The sequence below is a fragment of the Equus asinus genome, chromosome 1 (assembly GCF_041296235.1).
Source record: "Equus asinus isolate D_3611 breed Donkey chromosome 1, EquAss-T2T_v2, whole genome shotgun sequence".
In the NCBI taxonomy this organism is placed as follows: Eukaryota; Metazoa; Chordata; class Mammalia; order Perissodactyla; family Equidae; genus Equus; species Equus asinus.
In genome coordinates, this window is record NC_091790.1 from 201,999,572 (window position 1) to 202,023,101 (window position 23,530).

The window sequence follows — 23,530 nt, forward strand, 5'->3', positions numbered from 1 at the left end:
TGTCTAAACTTTTTAAAACGCTCCAAATAAAAACCTTTGCTTTCCTTTTGCCTAATCCATTTTCTAATACGAACTATCACCCACTTCATTATTTTTCAAGAAAGGAAAGATGCATCAAGACTAAAACGTTTAAAGGACATTTTAAAGTTAGGCCAATTTATTTTAAAATGATATACATTAGCCAAAACTGAAACTTGAAAACTTAACAAGTGAACTTCGAGCTTTTACAAAATTGATGCAGTGTTCACAGATTTCCGCGACATTAACACTCTGTCTGAAACTGCAGGATTCCTTTGGAAGGAGGTTTTAAGTCCCCCCTTCAGCTCCAAGCATTCAGCTCCTCTCCCGCCAGGGGAAGGCATTTTTAAGACCTGCGCTATCTGTCGCGGCGTCCGCCTGGCGCCTGGCGAGCAGCAGGCAGAGCAGGCCCAGGGCCCCCAGCAGCGCGGCCACGAACAGCCTCGGGCGGCTCCAAGGCGCCCTCCCGCGCCCCAACAGCGCCGCCAGCAGCCCGCGCCCCCGCCGCCGCTGCACGCGGGCCGCCACGCTCTCCGCTACCCTGCGCAGCCGCTCCTCGGGGCGCGCGCGGCCCAGGGCGCGCGCCAGGCCGTACACGTCGTTGGTGTAGGGCGCGCCCCCGTGCGCGCGCACCAGCCGCTCCAGCAGCGCCATGAGCTCGGCCACCTGGGCCTCCCGCTCCGCGCCGCTGGCGCGGTTGTCGAAGGCGCAGACGCGGCCGCCGCACTCGGCCACCAGCTCCCGCAGCGCGCGGTTGTCGGTGCAGCGCACGTAGTCCTGCAGCGAGGCCCCCGCCAGGTCCTCCTTGTGCGTGAAGAGCAGGACCGTGCGCGCCACCGCGCCCTCGCCGAACATGGCCTTGAGCCGGCGCGCGGCCTGCTGGTCCTGCGCGGTGAAGCGGCCCAGCTGGCTGACGAGGAGCAGGGCGTGCGGCCCGGGCGCCGAGAGCAGGTAGCAGCGGCCCCTCTCGCCGCAGCCCGGCTCTGTCCTGGGGTCTTCGGCGCCGAACAGGTCCGGGGTGTCGATGACGTCCAGGTGCCAGCCGGCCCAGCGGCAGCTGCCCACGGCGCAGGTGGTGGTCACCTGCGCGGCGCTGAGCCTCGAGAGGAAGCGCCGCTGGCCCAGGATGCTGTTGCCCGTGGCGCTCTTGCCGGCCCCGGTCCTCCCGGCCAGGATGAGCCTGAGCCTGGGCTCCTGCGGGTCGTCCTCGGAACCTGCGCGGACAATGATTCGTGAGCCGCACGCCTGGAAGCGACTGAGCCTGCTGACCTGGACCTGCTGAACGCCTTTTGAACAAAGGGGAGCAATAGTGCCTCACCCTTTGCTTTTAAGGCCAGCCTTCACTGAGGTGATCTGGTTAGAGACTTTTGGACTCCGGGGTATCTTTACCCGTCTATGTCTTTCCTCTTTGGCGTCACCACATGCGCCTGGGGATGCTCCAAGACCCCGTGGGCTTTTCCCTAGAGGACGCCCCTTTGCAATTCCAGGCCACATGGGCTGCATCTGACGTGACCTCTGGTCACCCACAGCGTTCAGAACTGTTGCTTATTTGGCGACTTCAGTGGCCTCTGCGATACTCTCCCAGGTACCATCCCAGGAGGAAAGGCAGCAGGCCTCGTGTGGAAGGGCTGCCCAGAGCCCTAGACACCTGGGTTTGAGCTACAGCCCCGCCATCCGCCAGCTGTGTCACCTGTGAAGGTGCTTACTGTAAGAGTTAAACGTCTTCTGCAAAAATGGAAATAGATTGTTTCTCACAGGTTTGTGGGGGGTGAGCTGAGACAAGCTCTCTTCTTCCCTCCCTCCTCCTTCCCTCCTCCCTCTCCTCTCTCTCAAACCTGCTGCCTAAGAAGACAGCGGTTTAACCTTCCATCCTGTTCTCTAACACCTTCTGCCTGGCAAATCGTGTTCCCTCTAGTCCATGATTGGATCCCTTCTCCATCCTCCTCTGCGGAGATCCGAGTAGATCCATGGTCCTCATTTCCCACTTTGGGATTGGAGGCGCAGGCTAGTCACAGAACTTAATGTCTCCCAGCAGGGCAGGGGCAGAGGTCCAGCTAACGTGCAGGTGGGGCTTGTCTCTGGTCAGTCTGGAGTTGGCTCGCCCCTCATCCCCCAGAGCTCACCCCTGGGGGCAGGAACGCCTTGCGAGATGTGTTCTTACCATAGGCATTTTCTTCGTCTCTTACCATCTTCCGTCCTCCCATGCTACCTGCAAGAGTCCCAAACACAGTTTGATCTTTCGTTTCTCATTCATTTATTCATCAGATAGGTATAACTCCCCACAATGTGTCAGGCAAAGTGGAAAGAGCTGGTGACCCCACAGTGAGGAAGCCACGGTTCCCTCCTGCCCCTGAACATCTGAGTTTAGGGAGGAACCTGGGAAGAGCCTGGGCTGAGGTTGGAGTGAGGCTGAGAACTTGGCTTTGTCATTTCAGGGACTCCAAGTGCAGCAGCAGAGCGCAGAGCGTGACACTCTGCGTCAGTGAGGTGGCTGTGGATGTTAATTTCCTAGGTAATTTTGTATCAGTACATGAGCCTTACATATTAAATTTTCCCAGGAGGTTCAGCAGCCAGAGGAGACTTTGGAAAACCCTGAGAACCCCAAAATTTGCCCAGTGACTTAGGGAACACCCTAGGGTGGTTGGCCTGGGAAACAAACAGGAAGAAAATTGGCGTTTTGTGGAAATTGGAAAACAGACATACCTCGCAAGCTGCTCTGGACAGCCTCTGACTCTGCTCTCAGAAAGCTGGATTATTTGGCTCGCAATGTGTCTAACTGTGATCTGTGTGCTGGAGAGACTGGGGCGCTCCCCTCCATCTCCTGATGTTCTGCCCCAAATCTGAGGCTTCTCGAAGTAAACTGATGATGCCCAGTTCAACCATCATTTAATACAATAAACGTTCAGGGAGCACATTTGCCGGATCCCACAGGTACCTGGACGCCAGTGCACAGTCTCTCCTCCGTCTGCATCTCCAGCCTCATCTCCAGCCACTCCCTGACTCGATCAGCCGCTCTACCAGGAGCAGACTTCAGGGCCTTTCCAGCCCACCTTGTGCTTTCCCTGCTGTGACCATTCATCCTCTCCCACGTTCTGTCTGAGTCCTGCCTGAGCTCACATCCGTTTCTAATTCTCCCTGTCCCTGTCGTCCACCTGGTCACTGCAGGTGACTGTGTTCTCTCCCACTGGCACCACACAAGGGAAAGCAAAGCAGAGGTTTGCTGAATACCTTGTCTCTGGCCAAAGGACCAAGAGGACAGGTTTGCCTGGTCCTCAGTCCAAAGTGCTCATGTTCCTGCAGTAAGTGCCCTGCCACCTCCCCAAGCCTTAAGTTCAGCTCACGGGCCTCCTGTGATTGATTAGTTTGTGTGTAGAAATCAACAAGCTGCCGTAATTGACAGCAGAGCAGAAATGAGGAAACAGCCACAAGATTAGAACAAAGATCAAGACTTTAGCCAAAGTGAGCAGTCCTCGTCAAAGATGGAAATGAGAAAGTGTGCTGCAGGGAATTCACTGAGCCCTTGGGAGACGTTTGGAACCTCCCGCGGAGTTTGGAGTGGGATTTGAACAGTTCTTCCAAAGTTCCTAAGAGCTGAAACCTGGGGTGCACAAGACATATTGTTGCTGAGGAACGTCAGCCGTGTAGAATCCTGTCATCTGAAAGCTCCGAGGGTTGGAGTCTGTTTACCTAGTCCAGTGCTTCTTGAACCTGCTATCTTTGGAATTGTCTAGGGGATTCTTTAAAATGAGGATTTCTTAGAGATTTTGGTTCCCATATCTGTACTTTTGAGAAATAAGTTCCCCCCTCCTGTGACTCTAAAGCGTTCGGTCCACGGTTGAGTTTCTGATGAGTTATCCCAGCACCTCCTTCATTACACGGGTGAGAGGAGGCGAGGACGTCAAGACGCGCAGCAGCCTGCAGAGCCCTGGGCAGCTGAGATTGGGGGCAGGTGTTGAAGGGCACACGTAGGATGAGGGACTGAAGACCACACTCGTAACCTTAGATGTCTCCTGCAAGACCCGGTTGTGGACAGAGCTGAGGAAAGTGGAGCGTTTCAGGAGGATTCAGTTCAGGTTTATACAGAATTTTCACTTTGTAACTTGCTCGAGTTTAGATTTGTATGTATGTCCTCAAACATATTTTTTGCCTTGCTGAACATGCATGTGGGGAGTGTTTCTGCCTTCTAGAGTGTGCTGTGTTCCCTGTAGTGGTTCTAGCAAACACCTTCCTTATTTATTAGGGGAGGAGGGAAGGAGAGAGGATTTGATAAGACTGTGTGCCTCCAGAGCTGGAGAAGCTGCGTCCCACTTCTTGGGAACTTACTCAATTTGAATCTCAGAACATCCTTAAAAACCTGGAGGTGTGAAGTGATTCTTTCTAGGCTCTGCTCCCCGCCACCCCTCAACCTCGTAGCTCACTCATCGTAGCTCACTCATCGGGTGACATACAGACACCGCATTCCGCACAGGTCCTCCTCCCCAGCTGGCTCCCTTGCCCTTGGGCTCACCTTTCCTGCAGAGTTGGTGAAGGGCTCTGACGCTGGCTCCCGGGAGCCTCTGACCTACTGCTTTCCCTTGGTTGTGAGGCCAGCAGGCTGTTTCCTCCCAGCACAGGAGGAAGTCTGCCTCTCAGCCCTCAGAGCTCAGGAAGCTTGGGGCGGGAGGGTCCCGAGGTGACGACTTAAAGAGACAGAAGCATTTGCCAGTGCCCTGGTGGGTATCTGATGTTTCCACTGGGAAACCACCCCCCTCACTGTGGACTATGATGACGTTTTCAGAAAGTCCTGTGACACCAACATCTTGTCTCCCAGTAGGGAAGAGCGTTTTAGGTTTCTGAGGCCTGTTGTCACTTCTGGCCTTCGACCGATAATCCTATGCCCTTTTGCTTTTTATTTATTTTTCTGTAAAATGGCCTCTTGAGGGTCTCCTTCCCCAGGACAGGAATCCTTGACATGAGTGTGGACAGTGCTACCAGTGTGAACCTGTCTGCCAGGAACATCACATGCAACTCTCATCATTCTCAAAGAAAAAGAGCTGTTTTCCAGCTGTTAAAAATAGCACAGCAGGTAGAGGATGGAAATTTTTCATACAAGGCTTAGTCTGTCCATCTCTGTTGGCATCTCCAACCCAAATTACTGTCTCTCCTCTCAAGAGGGTCTTGAGAAAGGTGAGTAAAACGTGTGGAGGGAAGGCCACCACAGGATCATGGTGAAATGGGTCCTGGAGCTGGTTAGGTCATTAACAGGCCATGTGATTGTGCTTAACTCCCTTGAACTCTCTGGAATGGACTCTCCTGTATGTAGTGAGGACATTAACTTAACCTGAATCTGATTGGCGGGGTCTGATTTTCACCCATTCTTGCCAGCTCATTATCTGCAGTGAATTACCCAGCTCTCACTGAACTCCACTTGTTTGTATTCCCCCAGCTTTATTGAGATAGAATTGACATACAACATTGTGTAAGTTTAAAGTGTACAGTGTGTTGGTTTGATAGACGTACATATTGCAGAAATGATCACCACCGTAGCACTAGCTGGCGCCTGCACCATGTCACGTAATTACCATTTCTTTCTGGTGGTGAAGACATTTATGCTTTCTTAGCAACTTTCAAGGATATAATCTAGTATTATTAGCTGTAATCACTGTGCTGTCCATTAGATCTCCAGAACTTAGTCATCTTATAACTGGAAGTTTGTACTCTTTGACAAATATCTCCCCATTTCCCTCCATCCCCCAGCCTGTGGTAACTACCATTCTACCCTCCATTTCTATGAGTTCAGCTTTTTAAAATTCCACATAAGAAAGCATGGTATCATACAGTATTTGTCATTGCCTGTCTGACTTACTTCACTTAGCAAATGCCCTTTGGGTCCATCCATGTTGTTGCAAACCACAAGACGTCCTTCTTTTGCATGGCTGAGTAATGTTCTATTAAGTATATGTACACCACGTCGTCTTGATCCATTCATCCGTCCCACTCTAACAGGTATGAGGTGATATCTCCTTGTGGTTTTGGTTTGCATTTCTCTAATGATTGGTGATGTTGAGCACCTTTTTGTGTATCTCTTGGCCATTTGTTTATCTTTGGGAAATGTCCATTCAGTTCCCTTGCCCATTTTTTAATTGGATTGCTTGCTTTTTACTATTGAGTTGTGTGAGTTCCCTGTATATTTTGGATGTTAACCCCTTATCAGACATATGATTTGTAAATAGTTTCTCCCATTCCATAGGTTACCTTTTCATTTTGTTGATGGTTTCCTTTGCTATGCGAAGCTTTTTAATTTGATGTAGTCCCACTTGTTTATTTTGGCTTTTTTCGCCTTTGCTTTTGGTGTCACATCAAAAAACTTATTGCCAAGACCAACGTCAAGGAACTTACCACCTGTGTTTCCTTATAGGAATTTTACGGTTTCTGGTCGTATGTTCAGGTCTTAATTCATATTGAGTTGATTTTTGTGTATGGTGTAAGACAGGAGTCCAATTTCGTTCTTTTGCACATGGCTATCCAGTTTTCCCAACATCATTTATTGAAGAGGCTATCCATTTCCAATTGTGTTTATACTTGGCTCATTTGTCAATAAATTTATTGCCCATATATACATGGGTTTATTTCTGGGGTCTCTGTTCTGTTCTGTTGATCTGTTTGTCTTTTTTTTATGTGAATACCATTGCTATTTTGATTAGTATAGTTTTGTAATATAGTTTGAAATTAGGAAGTGTGATGCCTCCAGCTTTTTTCTTTTTTTTAAGACTGCTTTGGCTATTCTGGACCTTTTGTGTTTCCATACAAATTTGGGGGTTGTTTTTTCTATTTTTGTGAAAAATGCCATTGGAATTTTCATAGGGATTGCGTTGAATCTGTAGATCACTTTGTGTAGTATGGACATTTTCACGATATTAATTCTTCCAATCTGTGAGTACAGAATATCTTTCCATTTCTTTGTGTTGCCTTCAGTTTCTTTCATCAATGTCTTATAGTTTTCAATGTACAGCTCTTTTACCTCCTTGCTTAAATTTATTCCTAGGTATTTTATCCTTTGCGATGCTATTGTAATGGGATTGTTTTCTTAATTTCTCTTCCTGATGAGTCATTACTAGTGTATAGAGACACAACTGATTTTTGTATATTGATTCTGTATCCTGCAGCTTTGCTGAATTTGCTTATTAGTTCTCACAGCTTTTTGGTGGAGTCTTTAGGATTTTCTATATATAAAATCATGTCATCTGCAAATAGAGACAATTTTACTTCTTCCTTTCTGATTTGGATGCCTTTTATTTCTTTTTCTTGCCTAATTACTCTGGCTGGGACTTCTAGTACTATGTTGAATAAAAGTGGAAAGAGTGGGCATCCTTGTATTTTTCTTGATCTTAGAGGAAAAGCTTTCAGCTTTTCACTGTTGAGAATGATGTTAGCTATGGGCTTGTCATATAGGACCTTTATTATGTTCAGGTGTGTTCCCTTTTTACTCAGTTTGTTGAGAGTATTTATTGTGAATGGATGTTGAATTTTGTCAGATGCTTTTTCTGTGTCTGTTGAGATCATCAGGCAATTTTTATCCTTCATTTTGTTAATGTGGTGTATCACATTGATTGGTTTGTGGATGTTGAACCATCCTTGCATCCCTCTCCATCTTGTGTTTGAACAGTGTCTTTTCTTGTCTAATTGCCCTAGTTAGAACCTCCTGTACAAAGATGAAATTAAGTGACAGGATCAGATATCCTTGTCTTATTCTTGATTTTAGCAGGAAAGCTTTCAGTCTTTCATCATTAAGTGTAGTACTAGTCGTGGGATTTTCATAGATGCCCTGTACCAGGTTTTAGAAGTTTCTTTCTCTTCCTAGTTTGTTGAGTGTTTTTATTATGAAAGGCTATTCAATTTTGTCAAATGCTTTTTCTGGGTCTATTGAGATGATCATTTTTTTCTCATTTATTTTATTCATATGGTTTATTACATTAATTGATTTTTGGACATTAAGCCAATATTGCATTCCTGGGATAAACTTCAGTTGCTTATGGTGTATATTCCTTTTTATATTGCTAGATTCTCTTTGCTAGTATTTTGTTGAGGGTTTTTGCATCTATGTTCGTAAGAGATACTGATCTGTAGTTTTCTTTTATTGTGCTGTCTTTTTCTGGTTTGGTATCAGGATAATACTGGCATCATAGAATGAGTTGGGAAGTATTCCTCCTCTTGTATTTTTTGGAAGAGTTTGTGAAGGATTGATGTTAATTCTTCTTAAATGTTCAATAGAATTCACCAGTGAAGCCATCTGGGTCTGGGTTTTTCTTTGTAGGTAATTTTTTTGTTTGTAATTGAATCTGTTTATGTGTTACAGGTCTATTCAGATTTTATATTCCTTCTTGAGTCAGTTTTGGTAGTTTATGAATTTGTCCATTTCATCTAAGTTACCTGATTTTGTTTAGTATAGATATTTCCAGCTGTAAACTTTCCTCTAAGCATTGCTTTAGCTACACCACTTAAGTTTTGCTATGTTGTTTCTTAATTTACATTCATCTCAAGGTATTTATAGTTCCCCCTTTTGATTTCTTCTTTGACTCACTGGTTATTTTGGATTGTGTTGTTCAATATCCACATGTTACTGAATTTCCCAATTTGTTTTCTATTGTTCATTTCTAATTGCACTCCCTTTTGGCTGGTGAGCATACTATGTATGATTTCAAGCCTCTTAAATTTATTGAGGCTTATTTCATGGCCTCACAGTCTCTTTAGGAGAATGTTCCTTGTGCGCTTGAAAAGAACGTATATTGTGCCGTTGTTGGGTGGAGCGTTCTGGTGTTAGACCTAGTGGATTTATAGTGTTGTGGTCACATCTTCTACATCTTTGTTGACCTTCTGATTAGTTGCTCTACGCATTATTCAAAGTGGGGTGTTGAAGTCTACAACTATTATTGTTGAATTGTCTATTTCCCTTCTGTTATTTTTTGCTTCATGTGTTTCAGGGCTCAGTTGTTAAGTTCATATATGTTTATAATTGTTATATCTTCAGATTCATTGATTCTTTCTTCTGCTGGTTCAAATCTGCCATTAGAGCCCCTCTAGTAAATTTTTCATTTTCAATTATACTTTTCACCTCCATCATTTCTATTTTGTTCATTTAAAAAAAGATTTGTATCTCTTTCTTTTTCTTTTTTTTTGGCCGAGGAAGGTTCACCCTGAGCTAACATCTGTTGCCAATTTTCCTCTTTTTGCTGAGGCAGATTTGCCCTGAGCTAACATCTGTTGCCAGTCTTCCTCTGTTTTGTACGTGAGCTGCTGTCACAGAGTGGCTGCTGACGGACGAGTGGTGCAGGTCTGTGCCCAGGAGCCGAACCTGGGCTGCCTAAGCGGAGAGCACCGAACTTAATCACTAGGCCACCAGGGCTGGCCCTCTATGTCTTTCTTGATATTCTCTATTTGATGCGATAGTGTCATTGTAACTTCTTTTATTTAAGTGTGCTTTCCTTCAGTTCTTTAAACGTGTATAATTGCTGCTTTGAAGCCCCATCTTTAAATCCAATATCTGGGCCATCTCACAGGCAGCTTCTGTTGCTTGTGTTTTTTCTGGTGACAGATTACACTTTCCTGTTTCTGTCTCTTATAGTTTTCATTAAAAGCTGGGCATTTTAAGGAATACAGTGTAGCAATTCTGGGTACTGATTCACCTTCTGCTTTTCTAGGGCTCGATGTGATGCTGTTTGCGTATTTGCCTGGTGACTGGGCTGGACTCTTCCAGTGAGGTCTGTTTCCCCTGCGGCGTGAAGCCTCTGGTGTTGTCCTCAGAGGGTGCAGCCTGGAGCCTGCACACAGTCACCTGGAGTGAGAGCAGTTTAAGCAGTGCTCTCTCTGACTGTCTCCTTCCTGCTCTCTCTGTTAACCTGTGTGTCTCTGTTGGTTTTACACCTGGCTGTTAGGCTTGCTAATTACCCCCTGATTGCTCTCTTGTTTTTGACAATGACCTTGGGCATAAATTGCTCCACCATCTGATCTGATTAAATTTTGCTTCCTCTGCAGGGGTAGTTTTCGTGGTCAGTCTTTCAGGTTTTCTCTGACCCTGGAGGGACTGTTCTTATCTGTCTCTCTTCCTGGTTCTCTCTGGCAAACTTGCTGCCCTGTGGTTTCTCCTGTGGCTCTCAGACTCCTCTAAATTGCTTACCATGAAAATCTTCATTGTTTTCAAGAGTACCCTTGACTTGAACTTCCCACACTCTGTTTAAAATAAAGTTATTTCCTTTGGGGAGAGCTGAGGAGTTCTCTGTTGTTATCGACTTCTTTTCATTCTAAACAGAATCTCTGAGCCAGAGCTCTGGGCCCAGAGCAGAAGACAGTAGTCTCTGTTCTTCTCAACTTGCCTCTCCCTGCATGGAACCTCCATCATGTGAGGGAGCTGCAGTGTGGGCAGTTGGGGTCCCAGTATTTTTAGCCTGTTGTGCCTGGGACAGAGCCCCTGCCCTGTGAACAGAGGAGCAGTAGGGTGCTGTTGGCGGCACTTACCAGGAGTCCCCTCTCTGCAATTCATAGCTGGAGGGGATGGTCACTGCTTCCAGTCTGCCCCTATCTGTAGGATGCTCTTGATGAGCAGCTAAAGGGAGAGGGAGCCCCGTCTTCTTGCCCACACCTGCCCAGAGTGGAGTTTCCTTCAGGCTGAGCTGAGGATGGGTTGGGGAAGGAGGAATTAGGTCATGGCTCAAGTACCACACAGAGTCTCACTGTTCTTACTAAGATTTATCAGGTTTTAAAAAAATAAATATTTCTTCATTTGCTCTATGGCCTTCAGACAACTTTTAGAGAGTTTAAATTTTAGAAGAATAATTTTCACCTGTTCTGGTTATTCCACTAGCAATGTCTGCAGGATTCTTCATGGTCCTTTCTGGAAGTGGAAACCATGTCAGTAGTTGTAGATTAAACTTTGGCCACATTGCTAGCTCCTCTCTGCTTTCTTCCTGCTGAGTACGTGGATTTTCTATAGTTTAGTTTTCCCTTCTTGTGGTTCTTTATTGCAATTGAATGAAATACTGCAAAATGGGAACCTAGGAGGCAGCTGCCATTCTCTTCCAGATTGCTATCTTTATCTGGAGTCCTTGGTTTTCCACTAAATGCAAATATGTTATACATGCAGGGGATACGAGAAATGTTGGTGCCTCCTTATATTTCTAAATAATCATTAATTGTCTTTCACAGCTTAGAGATGAGTCATTTAAATACAATTTTCAAGTTATGCTTCTTCATGATAAACAATAGTCAAAAGGAATGAGGCTGCTCAGCTGCTAGTTGGCTCTTGAGGCTTTGAGAACTTCATTGTTAGAATTTTGGAACATGACAACCTGCATATGCACCTATTCCAGTTTAGAGCAGAGCTTCTTTTGCTGAGCTCATGTCAGAGTCAAAGTGCCTGCTGTTGTGCCTGCTCTGAACGAGGCCCTGGGTGGGTTTGGAGGCTCACAGGAAAACTCTGCCACTTCATCCTTAGGCAGCAGCAGCCTGAGGAGGGTCCGAAAAGGAGCCTGAGCACAGTTTGGAGTGACCTCCACGGTGTGATTTCTCCTTGGCCCAGTCTTTCTACCCTCATTCCTTCTGAATGCTGCAGCAGGTACAAACAAGGGGACATGGCCCTGCGACCCAGCCTTTCCAGCCTGTGCTTTGACCACAGCTCTCTGTGCAGAATAAGACAGAGTCAGGGGAGGAGAGGCAGGAAGTGGCTGTGGCTGAGGCAGGATGCCTGTTTTTCTGTGCACAAGTGAATTTACAAAACATCATCGGGTTGCTCATTTCTTGAAAATATAGGGGATTATGAGAAAAACAATGTGATATGCTGAGATATGCATTACAATTGTTCTCTTTACTCCTTGTTAAATTTTATTTATAGAATTTATCACGAGCACTAAAGCACTTAAGAACACTCTCTTAATGCAAGGATTGGAGTGAAGCAACAAAAGATGTCAGATTGAAACCAAAAGGAAAAAATGAAGATCATAGCAGAAATTGTGCAGACCAAATTGCAACTCCCAGAAAGAAGGGAAGTTACTGAGCACTGTTGGGTGGTCGTGGCGGCCTCTGAATCTTTTCCCCGATTCCTCTCCTCCTAGGCAGCCTCTTCTTCTTCCACTAGGGTCATGGAATGGCTAAGAGTTCAGGGATATGCAGGCAAATCTTGTGGGCTTTGGAGGGATGGGACTAAAAAGTCTGGTAGCCGAGTGAGGAAGGGAGCCGTGGGTGTGTTGAGAGCAGCAGGAAGCTGTGGGGAAAATGCCTGATTCTTTGTTCTTGCTTTCTTGGCTGTTGGTGCCAAAGCGTAAATGACGTTGACTCTGTCACTGTCTGTAACTATACGTTTCCCTGATGACCCTAGGGACTCAAACGCCCTGGGAGAGGGGCCTGTGCTCATATTGCTCCCTCTCACCAGACCACTTAAGCCAAGAGCCCCAGCTCTTGTGGTCTCCCTTTGAGGACAATTGCTGTCTGTGCTGCTGCTGGAGGTTTGTAACTATAACCACCCGACGTCTGAGAAGTAGCATGAGTGAGCGGAGCTGGGCTCGTGATCGTGCCACTGGGAGAGTCTGGGGACTTGTTCTCATTGGACAAAGCCCGAATGTTATTGTCTGACACAGTTCCACAGCAGGCATCAGTCTGAGACAATGCAACACCGCCCCATCTTCGCATCTGTAGAGATACTGTGGCTCAGAGGGCTCATGAGTTTTTTCACTGAAAGCCATAGGTCTTGCTAGTGGCAGAATCAGACCCACATGCTTTCTCCCTGAGTGCGCGGCTTATATTAGAGGGAGATGCCCAGTGCTGCTGGGCTGTTTTGCGACTCCAGTACTGAAGCTCATGAAACAATACAGGCGCCATTGGGGGAACAGAGGGACCCCAAGTGAGGTTGAACTACTCAGACAGGGTAGTAATCCTGTGCAGCCAGTGTAACCTAGGAGGAAGGCTTCTGGATATTTAGACTCATCAGAGCTTGTTTTGTCTTATTTTGAAGGGCCGATGACCCCCTCCCCCTTTTCTTTTAGATAAAACCCTTCTTTTGTGTGAGTTTGGTATCCTGGAAGAGCGTGAGCTTGGCTCTTGCTGGTGGGACTGGGCCGTGCTGGGAGATGGACGTGGTCTGATAACCCCTCAGTGCAGCCAATCCGGGAGTCTGCCTGTGCCCCTCATGAGTCAGGAGGCCTCAACTGCACTCTCAGGACTTGAGTCCCTCTGTCCCTCTTTAAAAGAAATGGTTTTTTGTTTTGGTTTTGGTGTTGAATAAATTGTTGACAAAAACTAAACTCCCCTGAGAATTTTAAAGCTAAATTCTCTGAGGAAGCCAGCGTCTCTCCTCCCTGAGATTCCATGGTCATCTGGGCCTGACGTGTGGGTGGGACTGAGGGAGAAGGTGTGCTCGTAAGGTTGCACCGCTCAGACTGCGCAATGCAGAAGGGGAAATCTTTGAGTTGTTAAGAGGATGGAACGAACCGCAGGCAGAAGAAGAGGTGTAGGAAGGAGAAGGTGGTGCATTAGATTCCCAGGGCTGCCGTGACAGATCCCTGCACACCGTGTGGCTTAACACAACAGAAAGGTATTGTCTGTTAGTTCCGGGAGTCCCAAATCAGAGTGTTGCAGAGCCTTGCTCTCTCTGAAGGCTCCAGGGGAGGACCCTTCCTTGCATCTTCACAGCTTCTGGTGGTTGCTGGCAATCCTTCGCATTCCTCCCCTTGTCGGTGCGTCACTCCACTCTCTGTCCTCATGCATTTTCCCGTAAGCCGCCAAGAGAACCCAGGCTGCACCGTCCACACTCTGCTCGGACACCTCCTCAGCTAAATATTCAAGTTCTTTGCCTACGAGTTAGGCTTTCCACCCAGTGGTAGAGCGTAATTCAACCGACTTCTCGGCCACTTTATAGCAAGTATCACCTTTCCTCCAGTGCCTGATAGCGTGTTCCTCTCTTGGATCTGAGATCTGACCAGAAGTACCTTTAATGTTCGCTTGTCCACCAATAGTCTCTTCAAGGCAATCTAGGACTTTTCTATCCGGCACCTCAAAATTCTTCCAGTTTCTGTCCATTACCCAATTTCAAAACCACTTCCACATTTTAGGTATTTTTTAATGCAGCACCCCACTTCCTGTACCAAAACCTAAGTTAGTTTCCATGGGCTGTTGTCACAAATGGGCACGAACTGGGTGGCTTACATCAGCAGAGATCGGTCGTCTCAGAGTTGGAAGGTAGAAGTCCAACACCGAGCTGCTGTTGGGGCCGCGCTGTCTCTGACGCCTCTGGGAGGATTCTCCTTTGCCTCCTCCAAGCTTCTGGAGGCTGCTGGCCACCCTGGGCCTTCTTTGGCCTGTAGATGTGTCACTCCAATCTCTGCCTCTGTTGTCACCTGTTGTTCCCCTCTGTGCGTCTGTGTCCAAATTTCCCTCCTTTCATATTGATACAGTCATTGGATTAGGGCCCCCCCCTTAGTGACCTCATCTTAAATGGATTACTTGCAAAGACCCTATGAAGTCACAGTCTCAGGTACCAGTGGTTAGGACTTGACCCCATCTTTGGGGGAGACAATGCAACCTCTAACAGGTGCTCAAGGAGCAGTGTACGCAGTTGGAAGGTGAAATGCCCCGATCTCTGTCTTCCCAGGCCTAGTTGTAGTTAGTAGGTTAAACCCATGTGCTCACTGGAAGATGTTTTCCAGGCCTCGTCTTCCTCTTTTTCTCTTGGTTCCCAATGGCTTAGACCCTTTGGCTTAGTTTCTGAGTGCTGTTAACTTCTGAAAGAGTAACATGAGACCTTCCTGAAAGACTATAGTAAAAACCCACATTATCGGGTCACTGGGAAGCATCCCCAGGCTCTAAACTTGGAAACACCAAGCCACATATCTGAGTTCTTTCTTCCCCAAATCACCCTGCAGTCTCCCACCCCACCCAGGGAAGATGAGCAGACCTTGTGCCTGGCTTCCTGGGCCAGATGTGGGTCATTTAACAAGGTCCCTTTGGCTCCACCACTATAACCCAAAACAGCGAATGTAGCTTTGGAAATTCTGGTGCACTAGCAGGCACGTGGAGAAAAAGCTTTCAACTTGCGAACACTGAAGCACCCACCAAATCATGAGGCAATATTTCTGTCTCTTTAAAGGCAGAGAGTTCCTTCACTGGCTCCACCCAATCTGAGTTTCCTCACTCAGAGGTTTCAGAGGTGCAAAGGCTTTTTCCCCAAAGTTAAAGCAAAAGCACCATTTCAAAGAGCTTCTTTGGAGAGGACTTGAGAACTCAACTCATTCAAAAGAAGGTGAGCCTGGCTGAGAAGAGGCCCCCTGAGCATAGAGCTGTGAGGGGCAGTAGGATCCAGGGCACTGCCTGGGGGGTGGATTCTGGTCTGAGACTGGTGGGAGAGATGTGGTGGTGGAGGGTAGGGTGGGGAGTGAGGAGACGGCATCTGTCCATCTCCTATGTAACGGGACAAACTTGTGCTGCGTAGGGCTCCTTCCATCCAGTTGCTCCTGTGATGGACATGAGTGCTGCCTGATAACCCATCCTCTTCCCTGACTAGGAAGTTAGTGTCCCCAGGGCAGGTCTTAGAGCAATTTAGAGACCACCTAGTCTAAATCCCTCTTTTTACTGAAAAAGAAGCAGAATCCCAGAGTGTGGTGACTCTCCAGGAGTTACACAGGTCACTAACGGCAGAGGAAATTTGGAATTCGGTTTGCTGAATCCTTTCCAGCAGTTAACAGAGAGAAGCTGTGTCCCCAGCAGTGTAAGAGATGAGGTGAGGAGAGGAGAGGATCAGCTATGCTAAGGAAACAATATATGTGACGCCCTCCTCGTTCCTGCCTAATTACAGCCTTGCTGCCAGTTCTCGCTTCTGGAAAGAGCGTGGACTGTCTTCCCTGCTCTGCCCTGATCTCTCTCTGTCCTGATGCAGACTGAAATTTAGAGCCGTGCTCCTGAGGAGGAACCCAGAAGAGGCCGTAGTGTGCAGTGGTTAAGAGCGAGCGCGGTGTGGTCGGACAGACTTTGAGCTGGATCCCCCTCTGCCCACAACCTTTAGCACCGTGCCCTTGGGCAAGCTTCTCAGTATTTTTGAGCCACATCTACTTCCTCACTTAAAAAATTAGAATAATAAAATTAGTTTCGTTGCAGATCATATTTTGGGAGTAAATGAGATAATGTGCGAAACATATTTTTCATGGTGCTTAGTATACAGTGTGTGTTCGGGAGTAGTTATACTGCACACGGGTTAAGTTTTTCATTACGGAAAAGTTTTAACTTATTCGAAGATAAGGAGAATAATATAAGGAACTTTCCTGTGCCTATACCAAGATTGAACCATTATCAATTGATGCAGTTTTGTTTCCTCTATTACTCAGCACTCTCTATCCTCCTCAGATCATTTTCAAGTAAATATCAGACATGACGTCACTCTATCAGTAAATATTTGAATATGTCTGTCTGAAAGATAAGGGCTGTGTCAAAAATATTACCATGATCAGACTTCAGAAAGCAACTAGAATTTTAAAAAATATTACTGATTATATTCAGACTCCTCTGATTGTCTCATAATTTTTAAAATTGTTTGATGTCAGATGTAAATAAGGTCCATAACTTGCAACTGTTCAATATTTCTTAAGTTTAGCTTAATATTAGGTTTTCACCTTCCTTGTTTCTTTCTCTAAAATATCTTTTTTTAAGAAAGGGGAAGTTTTTTGTCTAACAGACTTGGACAGTGTACTTTTTGTCGATTACATCCTCAAGATGTCATTTACCATGCTCTTCGAGTTCTAGTGTTTTGTGTGAATTTATATTTAGGGAGAGGCTTAATCAGATTCAGGTTTGACTGGTGTTTTGGTGGGACCGCTTCAGAGGTGCAGCTGTGAATTTCCATCAGAAGACGCGTGATGTCCTGTTGTCTCTCCTTCTGTGATGTTAGCAGACAGTGATGACTGCCTGGAGTAAATTTGTTTCATTAAGGGTCACAAATAAGGATATTCCATCTTTCTTTCTTCATTTATTAGATAGAATAATCCTATAAAAAGAAACTTCCCCTTGGCAATCCTTTCATTTCCACGAGGTACAGTTGTTATAAGGAAGACAAGAGAAGTGCTTGATTCTTTCCCTTTTTGTCAATGTTCAGAATGATTAGATGCTCTCCTGGCAGACTCCAAGGAGAGCAAGTGACTTCTTTTCCGAAGGTGGAACTGTTAGGAACTCCTAGATTTCAACACATTTGATATATTTCAATCCTTTGGAATTATTATTCTTATTGACGCTCAAATGGTCTCATCTTTGTCCAGTGGGAGCCTCTTCAAGTTGGCTCTTGAGTCTCTTTGGTAAGATCCCAGAATTTTTGGTAGCGTCCTGGCTTTCTAGTATGACAAGGTGGTCTAGGGTCAGCTTGTACATTTCCTGGCCCAGACCCAGAATCAGTTCTTCCTTCTAAGAGCCTTAATTTTTTGTTGGTGGGAAATGGCATTTGAAGACCACAATCTGGGCACTAAGGGTACTTGTTGCTACTGGGCTCATTGTTATTTTTATGCCTTTACAATGGACTTCAAAACTAGATACACACACACACAGACAACTAAGGATCGGATTCCTTAAAACAATTTATGATTTTTGCAAATTATTATATAATGCAATGATTATAAATTGCAAATTATGCAATTTATGCAGGGTTTTTTTGGCCTTAAGGTATTTCCCACTAGGGATGGACAATGAGATTACTGCATTTTCAAGTCTCTTGGACCAATTCTTTCTGTGTCTCATCTACTACACACACACAGTTAGGTTCATTCGTTTCATTTGCTTTTAATTTTTACTGGTATTTTTTAAATGTAATTTTTGTTGTATAATTATGTAAACTATTCACGTGGATTCAAGATCAAATGTAGCAAATCTGAATATATCCAAAAAGTCTAGTTTTCATCTTTTATCCCGGTTCCTCCCCCTGTTCCTCCCACTCATGTAAGTAACACTTTGTTTAGTTTTCAGATTAGCCAGCCCCGGCGCTCTAGTGGTAAAGATTCGGCGGGTTCATTTCTTGGTCAGGGAGCCACACCACTGTCTGTTGGTGTCACACTGTGGCAGCTGCATGTTGCTGTGATGCTGAAAGCTGTGCCACTGGCATGTCAAATAGCAGCAGAGTCACCCGTGGCGGACAGGTTTCAGCAGAGCTTCCAGACTAAGACAGACTGAGAAGAAGCACCGGGCCACCTAATTCTGAAAAAACTAGCCATGAAAACCCTGAGAATCGCCGTGGAGCATTGTCTGATGTAGTGCTGGAAGGTGAGGGTGGCACCGAAAGACCGGGCAGAGTTCTGCTCTGCTGTCCACAGGTTCGCCAGGAGGCAGAATTGACTCCATGGCACTAACAACAAGGTTTTCAGATTATCCTGGCGTTGCTTTCTCCTATATTTGAAAATATACATCTTATATTTTATATGTGTAGTTCGTATTCCTCCCTTTAGAGAAGCGGTGGTAAACTGTACATCACTTTCTTCACTTGGCTTTTTTTGCTTGATGATACATCCTGGAGACCTCTCTATACTGGTTTATAGAGATAGTGCTCACTCCTTTTCACAGTTGCATTGTACTTCACTGTGTGAATACCTAGGTCTATTCAACCAGTGCCCTAATGATGGGCCTTTGATAGGGTTTTGGTCTTTTGCTATTACAAATAGTGGTGCAGTGAATAGCCTTGTGCATAATGTTTGTCTGTATTTTTGTCAGTGTAGCTTTGGAATAAATCCTAAAATTGGGACTTCTGGTCAAAGGGTAAATGCAGATGGACTTTTGCAAGATGCTGCTAACTTCTCCTCTGTAGTCGGGGCTGCCTTTCCACTCCCTCTGGCCGTGTGGGAGAGCACCCGCTTCCCCTGTACCTTTACCAACAGATTGTGCCAGCCGACTTCTGGATTTCTGACAAAGCTGTAGGTGAGAAGTAGTGTCTCAGGGTAATTCTAACTTATTTATTTTGTTTTTTCTACATTTTGACTTATTTTTCTCTATTTTGAAGGAATGTGAATATCTTTTTATATATTCAAGGGACATTTATGTTTCTTTTTTTCTTTGAACTGTTTATTCATATCTCTTGCTTCATTTTCTATCAAGTTGTTGGTCTTTTGTTTCTCTCCTTTTCGATTTTCTTTGTCTAATACGGGAATTAACCCTCTTGGATTTACGTTGGAATTTTTTCCGCTAGTTTGACATTTGTTTTTCAATTTGTCTGTGGCAATTTTTGCCTCACATTGTCGTTTAGATTTTTACGTAATCAAATTTATGAGTCTTTTTCCTTCCTCTGTTTCAAATCCTAGCACTATTTCCCCTGCCCTCAGGTTACAAAGAATTCATCCGTGTTTCTTCTATTATTTATAGGGATTTGTGTCTTACCTTTCAGTTCTGATCTACTTGGAATTTGAATGGCATGAGGAAACGGATGCAGTTTCATTTTTTCTGTCCGGTTATGTAGTTATCCCGGTGTTGCTTATTAGTCCATCTTTTTTCCCATTGGTGTGAGATGTTGCCTTATTGAATATAGATGTAGCATAATATAATCGAATTGAATATGAGTGAATATACTATGATCAATTTGGTCTATTTGTGAATTTTCTGATTTTGTTTTCCTGTTCTGTCTCTCTTCGCATGCACCGACATCATACTGCTTTAATTATACAAACCAGAATGTTTTACTCTCTGGTAGAACTAGTCTTCCTTCATGGTTCTTGTTTTTCTTGGTTGCCCAGCTAATTTTCTTTATTCTTCATCCAACTGTACTTTATAATCAACTATTTTAGCTGCAGAAAAAAAGTAATGGCATAATTTTTAAAATTTATATTTATATAAAATCATATTAAAAACATCTATTAATTCCAATTTAATGAAATGCTTTAAACATCAATCAGTGTTGAATTTGGTTAAATTTCTTTTCTGCATCTAGCTAATTTTCTTCTTGATCTGTTAAGGAGATGCGTTGTAAGAATCAATTTTTCTCATATTGAACCACCCTAATATTTCTGAATAAATCACACTTAATCATGGTGTATTACTTTTTAGTGTCCAATAATATATTTAGGATGTTTGTATCAAAATTCACAAAGGAACCATGTCTGTAGCTTTATTTATTGGTGAAATCTTTTTTAGCCTTTGGGGTCAATATCACCCTTGCTTCATGAAAATAATTGAAAGTTTTCATTCTCTTTATATGATCAGGAATATTTTATGTAGCATCAAGATGATCAGATCTTTAAAGGTTTAAATGAGTTCCCCTGTGAAGCCATCTATCTGGACCTGGTATTTTTTTGTGGGGAAACTCCTTAACTCCTTTCTCTATTTGTCTTCCATAGTAGTTGAACTGTTTCATCTTTCTCTCTCTACTGGGATAAATATGGATAATAGACTATTACAAATTTTCAGGGAGGAGAAGAAAGAAAAGAGAGTTGGGAATGGTTCCTATTTACTGAAATTGAACCTTTTTTCTCTTCTTCTCAGCCTTCCTAACCTCCAGGTCTTGTGGGTCCCTAAGTCCCAGATCCTCTGAACATGGCTGCTGCTCAGGACAACACTCTGAGGATTGTTCTGGTAGGGAAAACTGGAAGTGGGAAAAGTGCGACAGCAAACACCATCCTTGGGAAAAACGTGTTTGATTCTCGAATTGCTCCTCACGCTGTTACCAAGGAGTGTCAAAAAGCATCCCGGGAATGGAAAGGGAGGGACCTTCTTGTTGTTGACACCCCAGGGCTCTTTGACACCAAGGAGAAGCTGGAGAACACCTGTAGGGAAATCAGCCGGTGTGTCCTCTTTTCCTGCCCTGGGCCTCACGCCATCGTCATGGTTCTGAGGCTGGGCCGCTACACACAGGAAGAGCAGAATACCATCGCATTGATCAAGGCTGTCTTTGGGAAGGCAGCCATGAAGCACATGATCATCTTGTTCACTGGCAAAGATGGTTTTGAGGGTCAGAGCCTAAGCGACTTTATAGCAGAGGCAGATGTGAAGCTGAGAAGCATGGTCCAGCAGTGTGGGGACCGCTGCTGTGCCTTCAACAACAAAGCAGACGAAGCCGAGAAGGAAGCTCAAGTGCAGGAGCTGGTGGAGCTGATAGAGAACATGGTGCAGAAGAACAGAGGGACTTACTTTTCAGATGCCATATACAAGGACACAGAGCACAGGCTGAAACGACAGGCAGAGGTCTTGGAGAAAATCTACACTGATGAATTAAACCATGAAATTGAACTAGTAAACAAGGAATATGCTGATAAACTGCGAGAAATAGAGGAAAAAATTGAATTACTAAAGCTGAAATATGATGAACAAATAAGAAATATAAGTCAAGCAACTAAGAGGAGTCTATTCCAAGGTGTCTTAGATGGGATTTTGAATATGTTTTAATAAATATGGCATGTGTTTTGGAAGCAATGTAAATTTCATTTTTTTCTTAATTTACTCTGATTTGTTACTATGGTGTTTATATATTCCAAAGATGGCTATGCCAGTATCTTCTATCCTACTTATTCTTCTTCTATCTGATGTTGGTACTCCTTCCATTGAGTTATGGGATCTGTGCCCCTTACTCTGAAATTGGACAGACTTTGTGACTGCTTTGATAAATAGTGGATAGTTGGAGCAACACCATATGACTGCTCAGGTTCAAGAGGGAAATTGACGCATTGCTCTCTTGTCATGCTTGCCTTTGGAACTTGGCCACCATGTTGTGAGGGAGCTCAAGTTGCCCATCAGTAGGCCCACATACAAGGATTTCAAGCCACGGGCCCACTTCCCTGGCTGATCTTTCATCTGCCAGCCTCGCAAGTGAGGCAACACAAAAGTGGATTGTCCAGCTGCCAACTGAGCCACCTCTGAGGAAGGTGCAAAGAGCAAAGATGAGCCACTCTCACTGAGTCCTGCCCAAATGGCAGATTCATGAGAAAAATAAAGGATTCTTGCTGTTTTAAACCACTAAGTTGTGGGACGGTTTGTTATGCGGCAGTAGCTAACCAGAATTAAACATCTTCACAGCTCATTCCCTACCACTCCCACCTGTCCCCCCTCACAGTGCCAAGAAACTTAAGAAGTTACAAAATTGGCATAATCAGGCAATGACCCATCACTAGAGTTCAAAGAGTCAATTTAGGAAAGTTCAAAAAAGAAATCCTGCATAAGTTAAGTTTTAGCACCACTGGTCATGTGTGTTATTTCAGTCCACGTCTGTGAATACTTTGTTAGTGAAGCATCAGGCTTCTCTGGCAAGATTGTCCTGTGGTTCTTGGGGCTCTGGAGGTTGACAGGTCCTCTTATTGTTTTTCTCTCTTTTCTTTGTCAGGCACCCTCCTAACTTCAGCTGTCCCTGACTATGACTTAAAACTCTCTTCTGTGCAAAATACTTTCCATTTTCCTCTGCAGACCCACTCTTCACCCTTCTTCACTCTAGCTCTTTCCCTAGGAGGGGATCTCTGTGGACTCCACCAGTGGATCTCTTGCTTTCTGCCTTCTGCTTGGCTTCTGCCAATGGGAAGTCCAGGCAGGGGGGTCTCTTGGGGGCAGACAAACAAGGTCAGGGTGTTTGTTCTCCTGCCTCTCTCCCTGTAGGGTCATCACTGACTAGCTGCAACCCGTAGTCCAAGGTCACAGCTCCTGCCCTGGTGGCCTCTCCACCCAACTCTCCTTCTTAGCTCAAGTTTTCATTCACCTCTTAGGGTTAGGATGTGATCTCCTCACTGCTACCAGCACTCCCCCTGGTTGTTTCCAAACCCCGTTCCACAGCTTGTAGGAAGCCGCTTCACTAGCTGTTCCTCCAGGTCCCAAATTAGAGCGGGCCATCTCTCCTGCTAGAATCCGGATGGATCAATCTTATGATGCCCACTTCTTTTTCTCTTTCAGAGTATTCCCTGATCTTTGTTTTTAAAAAATTCTCTCTAGTGTTTTCTTCCACCAGAAAAATCTCTCCTGACAGCTGAAATGTCTAAGTTTACCCTCACAAACTGTGACATTGGCAGTGAGCAGATGAAAGCTTCGGTCTTGCTAAAATAATTGAGAAACTGCAAAGTTAGAGGGATGACTTTATGTCATTTATAGTGATTGCAGATAAGCCAAATTCAAATTGGTGGAATTTCTCCAGTTGTCTTTTATTTGGTCTGTGAACATGACCAAGAGTATTTACTGCATCAGTGGATTTTAGGGAGACAAGGATCAGAGAGTAAGTCGGGAGAAATAAGGTCCCAAATACCTGCTCATTCTAAGGTCATTACAAATGTTGTGAATGGAGTCAAGACAACGTGGAAGGAAATAACTGTGGTGAGAAAACACATTCATAATATATGTGAAGTAACACGGCTGACCCAACTGCTATTTGCCATAACGCAATTCTCCTGTTTAAAGGTCGTTTCTGGTGAGTGACACATCAGTGCAGAATCATCTCTAGAGAGCAGAGTATGCATGCACAGTCCTTACACTCTTCATTTAAGAACCATTTAAAAGATATTTTCCCTCAGAGACCTCCAGAAGCATTATTAACTCAACTAACTTGTGTGTGTCGGGGCCTGTGTTA

The 23,530-nt window shown here is 44.9% G+C and overlaps 3 protein-coding genes across 8 annotated transcripts in view; 2 read left to right on the top strand and 1 right to left on the bottom strand.

The window, feature by feature from the left end:
* The window catches only part of LOC123287442 (GTPase IMAP family member 1-like), a 221,816-nt gene that overhangs the window by 49,876 nt on the left and 148,410 nt on the right, over positions 1-23,530 (top strand). The gene's annotated exons all lie outside the window — the stretch shown is intronic.
* LOC123285143 (GTPase IMAP family member 1-like) lies at positions 129-4,767 on the bottom strand. Of its 2 annotated transcripts, none has more exons than XM_044768601.2 (3): positions 4,526-4,767; positions 2,180-2,227; positions 129-1,232 (listed from the first exon to the last, which is right to left on the bottom strand). In XM_044768601.2, the coding sequence occupies exons 2-3, from the start codon at positions 2,220-2,222 to the stop codon at positions 334-336; spliced, it is 942 nt and encodes a 313-aa protein (XP_044624536.2). In that variant the 5' UTR covers positions 2,223-2,227; positions 4,526-4,767; the 3' UTR covers positions 129-333. The 2 variants fall into 2 exon arrangements, with proteins under 2 accessions (XP_044624536.2, XP_044625042.2); XM_044769107.2 differs by lacking the exon at positions 4,526-4,767 and adding an exon at positions 2,722-2,858.
* On the top strand, positions 3,952-21,946 carry LOC123286477 (GTPase IMAP family member 7-like). Of its 5 annotated transcripts, XM_070515903.1 has the most exons (3): positions 15,155-15,280; positions 17,973-18,273; positions 20,476-21,946. In XM_070515903.1, the coding sequence occupies exon 3, from the start codon at positions 20,527-20,529 to the stop codon at positions 21,373-21,375; it is 849 nt and encodes a 282-aa protein (XP_070372004.1). In that variant the 5' UTR covers positions 15,155-15,280; positions 17,973-18,273; positions 20,476-20,526; the 3' UTR covers positions 21,376-21,946. The 5 variants fall into 5 exon arrangements, with proteins under 5 accessions (XP_070372007.1, XP_070372009.1, XP_044628184.1 ...); XM_070515906.1 differs by lacking the exons at positions 15,155-15,280; positions 17,973-18,273 and adding an exon at positions 3,952-4,091; XM_070515908.1 differs by lacking the exons at positions 15,155-15,280; positions 17,973-18,273 and adding an exon at positions 13,389-13,576.

Bases quoted from the DNA above. Each gene is read 5' to 3' on its own strand.
- LOC123285143 (XM_044768601.2), bottom strand. From the start codon at position 2,222: ATGGGAGGACGGAAGATGGTAAGAGACGAAGAAAATGCCTATG. The intron at 1,233-2,179 runs GTAAGAACACAT...TTGTCCGCGCAG, and splicing joins AGACGAAGAAAATGCCTATG to GTTCCGAGGACGACCCGCAG.
- LOC123286477 (XM_070515906.1), top strand. From the start codon at position 20,527: ATGGCTGCTGCTCAGGACAACACTCTGAGGATTGTTCTGGTAGGGAAA.